Source organism: Pelodiscus sinensis, chromosome 18, assembly GCF_052426305.1.
Source record: "Pelodiscus sinensis isolate ZL-2025 chromosome 18, ASM5242630v1, whole genome shotgun sequence".
NCBI classification, from domain to species: Eukaryota; Metazoa; Chordata; order Testudines; family Trionychidae; genus Pelodiscus; species Pelodiscus sinensis.
The window spans coordinates 33,402,157-33,409,066 of NC_143069.1; the positions used below are offsets into that span (position 1 = coordinate 33,402,157).

The window sequence follows — 6,910 nt, forward strand, 5'->3', positions numbered from 1 at the left end:
TTGCAGGAGACATGGCTACAAACACCGGGCAGAGCTTCCGAGACCCCAGGATGAATCTCCGGGCCCATTGCATTTCCAAGGGATGCCAGGGGCATTAACCAACCTCTTGCATTGCATTCACCTCTGGGGGCCCATCTGATCTGGACAGACCTTCCATCCAGAACTTACATATTTTATTATAAACGGACACTGTGAGCGACATTGGTCTTGGCAGCAATTTCCAAGCCCTCCGTCGAGTGCAAACGCTAAGTGCATTCCTCTGGGACTTGTCCCTGTGTGGAGGGAAACTGCCCCAGCGGTGACCTGCTCTAGGCTCCAGCTCTGAGTGTGTTAGGCCTTAGCTTTGCTTGTTCTCTTGGCAGCATAGCCCGTGGTGTGCCGGTGTGACAGAGCGTCCCTGTGGTAGAGGAAGGGACAGCGAGGGCAGGTCTGGATGTAGAAGCCAGACAAATTCCAAGCAGAGAGATTGCTGCACTGTTACCCGCGAAGGCCAGGCAACATTACCAGACATTAATGAGTTTGACTGGAGACCCTAACGTGGGGCAGGTTTAAATCAATATCTGGAGAGGGCCGGTGTAATTCATCAGTGTGTTACGTCACTGCCAACACCTTTCTCCTTCCCACTCAGGTGCTGCTGCTGCCCCTCGCCATGGACAAGGCCAACTGGACGTCCGTCTCCGAGTTCGTGTTCCTGGGCCTGTCCGAACGCCAGGACCTGCAGCCGCTGATCTTTGCGGGGTTGCTGGCCACCTATCTGGTGAACCTAGTCGGCAACTCCGTGCTGCTGCTGGCGGTATGGGCTGACCCCCAGCTCCACAGCCCCATGTATTTCCTCCTCAGCCAGCTGGCCGTGGTGGACATGAGCTTTGCCTCCATCACCCAGCCCCAGGCCCTGGTGCACGCCCTGACCCACCATCGGACTGTCCCCTTCGCCAGCTGCATGGCCCAGCTCTTCCTCTTCATGGCTGTGTGCAACATGGAGGGCTACCTGCTGGCTGCCATGGCCTACGACCGCTACGTGGCCGTCTGCGACCCACTGCGCTACTCTGCCGTGGTGACGCGGTCCTTGTGCCTCAAGATGGCCGCGGCTTCATGGGTCGTGGTGATCTCGCACGCCCTGCTGAACACCATCATGGCCGCCCAGCTGCGTTACTGTGGCAACCGCCTGCAGCATTTCTACTGTAACCTGCAAATCCTGCTGCGCCTCTCCTGCACCCGGCCCATTGTCCACGAGCTGGTGGTCTTCACAGAGGGCGTCCTGGTGGTGCTGGCTCCTTGCGCCTTCATTCTGGCCTCCTATGTCCGCATCGGTGTTGCCGTGAGCCGCCTGCGCTCTGCCCAAGCCCTGCGCAAGGCCCTCTCCACCTGCGGCTCCCACCTGACCGTGGTGACACTCTTCTACGGCACCGTGATCTTGCCCTACCTCCGCCCAAACTCCAGCAATGCCCAGGAGCATGACCGGGTGGCGGCCATCTTCTACACCGCTGTGGCGCCCGCCCTGAACCCCCTCATCTACAGCCTGAGGAACAAGGACGTGGCTGCGGCCCTGACGAGGGTGAGGAGGAAGTTCCTGGCTCGGGGCAAATGAGACCAGCCCATGGCTCCATCACAGCACTGGGCCTGGACTTTCCACCCAAGATGTGTCTGGGAAACCTTCCCTCTAAGGTCCTCCAGGACACCTGTGATCCTTTCTCCTCAGACATGAGACTGGTGGAACTAACACATATGCAGGGTAGCATGGGCACCCACAACTCCACACACACACACGCAACTCAACTCTTTCTGTAGAAAAGGTCAGTGAAGGCATCTTCTCAAGAGCATGGCCATGTTCAATCAGCCGGAGGGCCAGGTTTAGTATCTCAGGGTATGTCTACACTACCCCCCTAGTTCGAACTAGGGGGGTAATGTATGCATACCAAACTTGCTAATGAAGCCCGGGATTTGAATTTCCCGGGCTTCATTAGCATAAAGCCGGCTCCGCCAGTTTTAAAAGCCGGCTTGTTCGAACCCCGTGCCGCGCGGCTACACGCGGCACGGGCTAGATAGTTCGAACTATGTAGCCATTCCGATCTATTGGTACACCTCGTTCCACGAGGCGTACAGATAGTTCGGAATAACTACATAGTTCGAACTATCTAGCCCGTGCCGCGTGTAGCCGCGCGGCACGGTGTTCGAACAAGCCGGCTTTTAAAAATGGCGGAGCCGGCTTTATGCTAATGAAGCCTGGGAAATTCAAATCCCGGGCTTCATTAGCAAGTTCGGTATGCATACATTACCCCCCTAGTTCGAACTAGGGGGGTAATGTAGACATACCCTCACGTAGTACCAAAGGGCATACAGAGTCACGGGTGTGAACCTAAGAGCGTCCAGACTGGGTCAGACCAAAGGCCCATCTAGTCCACCATCTTGTATTCCGACACTGCCCAATGCCAAGTGCCCTCAGAAGGAACGAACAGAACGGAATCGTCAGGTAACTCCTTCCCCATTGCCCATTTCCAGCTTCTGGCAGACAGAGGCAAGGGACCCCATCCCTGCCTAACCTGGCTGGTAGTCATTGAAGGACCTGTACACCAGGAGCGTACTCTGTTGTAGTCCCGGCATTCATAACATCCTCTGGCAAGAAGTTCCACAGGTTGGCTGTGGGCTGTGTAACAATGCTCCGTTTAAAACGGCTGCCTCGTCACTTCTTTTGGTGACCCCGAGTGCGTGTCTTGTGAGAAGTAAATAAGTGATCCCTTTGGTGTCACCCATAAATAAATAAACCCTGATTCACTTCTTTCACATCAGTCATGATTTTATAGACCCCCTATCCTAGGCCCTCCCCTTTTCTGTCTCTTTTCCACGCCAAAATCTTCCGGTCACTTCCATCTATTCCCCTGCAGAAGGGGTTCCATGCTCTGCGTCAAGTGACCTTCTTCTACACCTCAGCGGTACGCACCCTGAACCCCCTCATCTATAGTCTGAGGAACAAGGACGTGGCCGCGGCCCTGAGGAGGGCAAATAGGAAGGTCCTGGCTTGGGGCAAATGAGACCAGTCCGGGGCTCCATCTCTGCACTGGACTTGGACTTTCCACCCAAGAGGTGTCTCGGGAGCCTTCCCCCTTAGCTCGCCCAGGACTCCTGGGTTCTTTTCCCCTCAGAAGTGAAGCTGGCGAAATGAACACACCTGTAGGGCAGTGGTTCTCAAACTTTTGGGCCCATGGCTCACCCTGTTCAATGCAAACCTTTCTGTGGGCCAGTAGTTCTTAATGGAAACTCGCCGTTAATTACATAATTACGCCCGAGCCATTTTGCAAGTGCTGCAGATGGGGAGAATGGTTTCGTTTAACCAATAAGAAAGGAAATACGAATGGAAATTATTAACCAGGTTAAGCGCTTTGACTTTTCTCATCTTACTTTGGCAAAGTTCATTTTAAATAAAGTCAAATATTAATTGATGTCCACAACAGAAAGTTTCAACATCGTTTGTATTTATGGCAGGAGTGGGGCATCTTTTTGGAGTCGGGGGCCACTGATCCACAGAACATAGAACATAAGAACATAAGAACGGCCGTACTGGGTCAGACCAATGGTCCTTCTAGCCCAGTATCCTGTCTGCCGACAGTGGCCAGCACCAGGTGCCCCAGAGAGGATGGACCGGAGACAATGATCAAGCGATTTGTCTCCTGCCATCTCTCTCCAGCCTCTGACAATCAGAGGCCAAGGACACCATTTTATCCCCTGGCTAATAGCCTTTTATGGACCTAACCTCCATGAAATTATCTAGCTTCTCTTTAAAATCTATTATAGTGCTAGCCTTCACAGCCTCCTGTGGCAAGGAGTTCCACAGGTTGGCTACACGCTGTGTGAAGAACTTTTGCTTATTAGAAAGATCAGTTGTGGACCACACAAGTGAGAACCACCCTCCTTCCCCCCCAAAAAACCCCCCAGCCCTCTCTGATGTGGCCCCCAACTGAGACACCTCCCTCCCTCCCTGGTGCTCCAGCCCCACAGGGAGAGGGGGAGGGGCAGGAGGACTGAGGTTCAGGGCTTCCCATAGGCCCAATTAACTCTTCTGGGGATTCAAAGTGGCAGTTAGGGCAGTTGGTCAGACCCCTCCCCACCAGTGAAAATGGGACCTTCCAAAGTGGCAGTTAGGGCTGTTGGTCAAACCCCTCCCCACCAGTGAAAATGGGACCTTCCAAAGTGGCAGTTGTGGCAGTTGACCAGGCTTCTTGCACTGTAAAATGGACCTTCCCAAGTGGCTGTTATGAACTTTGACATTTCATCTCCCGTCTCCTGTCCCCTCCCCCCACCCAATGAAATGGTCTCTTCCAACAGCTGTTTGTCGGCAGATCGGGGCAGTCTGGACGCGCCGCGTCGACAAAGAAGCCTTTCTTGATCGGCACAGGTAAACCTGGTTTCACGAGGCATACCTGTGCCGATCAAGAAAGGCTTCTTTGTCGACGCTGCGCGTCCAGACTGCCCCGATCTGCCGACAAACAGCTGATCGGCAGAGCAGGGCAGCCATTTAAATTTAAATGAAGCCGCGATTATTTTAATCGCGGCTTCATTTCCCTCTGCCGATCTGGCTAATCTACATGCCTCCGTCGACAGAGGTATGTAGTCTAGACACACCCTATGGCGGGGGAATGAGGGCAAATGGCTGCTACACGGCCAGTCTGCGTTTGGCAATGGAGGGAGGTAGCTGTAGGGACGGTGCCGCCTACTCTCAACACGGGTCCATGAATGCCAAGGCCAGGAAGGCCCGTTGGGATCGTACCGTCCACCACCCTCCCCCCGCTCCACTCTCCCGCACGGCCCAGGCCCTGGGACAGCCCAGGATTCAGTCCTGTTTGACCAGAGCCCCTAGGGCAACTCAGGATTCAGCCTTGTTTGACCAGAGCCAAGTTTCACACGAACCCCCTTGGTCCATGGGGCTGGGAGAGCTGAGCCGTCGGCTGGCAGCTCGTCCTGCTCTCGCCTTGGGGAGAGTTTCGAGATGATTCATCGATTTTCGTGGGACCCCCCCATGCCACACGGGCAGAGAACGGCCTTGAGGGGCGGATCCCCTGGAGCTGCAGCCCAGCTTGAGTGAAAAATTGTCAGGGATGGAAAACACCCCACAACCCTGGGGCAGTTGTCCCCGTGGTTCATGCTGAAAATGTCCGTCTTAGTTCCAGCCTGAACTTGGGCACCCTGTGGCCTGCAGGCTGCACGTGGCCCATCAGGGCTCTATGAGTGGCCAGTGAGACATGGTGTTTACTGTTCCCTGTTTGCCGGGCTGCCAGATTCCGCTGGTATTGCTCAACATAGGTTTTTTTTCCTACCAGTATTACTAAAGTGACCCGCACTCAAAGCCTGGGCACGTGAAGGCAGGTGGGTGCTGATCGCTCACGACACTGACTCTTAGAGCCGTGCGCTCCCTCGGCAGCCAACCGCAGCGCCGCCACGGTTCAATCGGCACCGCCCGCAAATTCTAGGGAGTCGAGCACGTTGAGCAAATCTACCCTGTCCCGGGAAACTGGCTTGGTTGCGACAATCTTGCAGCCCACGGAGATAAAGGGCCACTCGTGTTGCCCACTCAGTAGCCTAGGTTGCCCAACGCTGGGTGCGACCTTCCTCTGCTAGACTGAAGGGCCCGTTGTTAAATATGTAACCCTTAGGTAGCTACTTGTGGCCTGGGCGTAAGTCACTTCTTCACCTTCCCTGTGTCCCGCTAAATCAACTGAGTTCCGGGAGTCTTCCACGACACAGCTGGGTTTCTAAAATGAGATGCTTGTTTTTTGCAGGAGAATAGTCCCGTATGTAATACACAGCCCCTAATATCGGGAGAGCCGGGCATTATGGGGTCGTCTGCCCAACTGCAGTCACATCAGGCCCAATAAAGAGGAGCTAGACTCAGTCTCCATTTATTCACGAGTCCCGTTGAGCCATCTAACACAGGGACACGCGGCACAGAGACACGTGGTCCCCACCTGGGTCGCCCTGTGCTCTTGTCTCCAACTCATCCCCCGGTGTGTTCGTTACTGATAATGACTCCACGCCGCACTGGGCCTTGTTAGACGCTGGCGCCCTTGAGGATGAAGATGGAGGGGGAGCAGCTGCTGGGTGGAGAGGGAAGTGTGTGGTAATTCGCCCACGGTTTGTCCTACGATCCCTCCAAGCATGCATTGGCCAGAGGCCAGAGGTCATAGATTCTGGCCCTGATGACAGATGCCTGGAGTCATTAAGGCCCCCCCCTCCCCCTACACACACACACACACACACACAACTATGGTGCACCACCAGATCACTCTGTTCAATTCTAGAGGGAGGTTCCCCACCTCAGCGCTGTCTGGAGAAAACACCCTACCCCCCCCCCAATTCCAAAGGGTGAAGAGACGGTGTGGATCGTCCCTGGCCTGTCCAAAGTCTTTTCTTAGGGAACAAGCATGCAAGGGGCCAGCGTGACGAGGAGAAACAGGACAGTAGGGCTTCACCTTGTCGATGATAGACTGAGAACAGAGTCGGGAGCAGCGGTGGATTCAGGCAAACACCCCCACTGGCGCCCGGTGCCCATTTGTCCGAGGGATGCCGGGATGTAACTGGAGAAAAAGTGCTCACAGATGCAGTAGGGCACTAAAGGCTGCTGGCTAGACTTTGGCTGCTTCCCTCATGCCAAGCTGGCTCAACCCAACCCCATGGCTGTGAGATATGGAAAATCCACATCCCGGACAGACGTGGCTAAAGCCACCTCACCCCTGGGTTCAGCCGCACCGGCGCGATGGGAGTCAATGGAACACCTAGCTACGGTCCCTTGGGGGGAGCATTACCCACGCGCCCACCCATCGGTGCGTCTACACGGCAGCACTTGGACCGCTCCTACCCCTAAGCAGCCTCCGTTCCCCATCACTCCTGTTCTCAGCCGCCCCCCCTCCAGCCCCTTTCC

At 55.3% G+C, this 6,910-nt stretch overlaps 1 protein-coding gene across 1 annotated transcript; it reads left to right on the plus strand.

Annotated features, from left to right (window-relative positions):
* The first annotated feature begins 649 nt into the window (after positions 1-649).
* On the plus strand, positions 650-1,588 carry LOC102459303 (olfactory receptor 1J1-like). Its single transcript, XM_006119563.4, has one exon. It carries the CDS (start codon positions 650-652, stop codon positions 1,586-1,588), a length of 939 nt encoding a protein of 312 aa, XP_006119625.3.
* The last annotated feature ends 5,322 nt before the right edge of the window (positions 1,589-6,910 follow it).

Coding starts and splice junctions, on each gene's coding strand:
- LOC102459303 (XM_006119563.4), top strand. CDS start 650: ATGGACAAGGCCAACTGGACGTCCGTCTCCGAGTTCGTGTTCCTGGGC.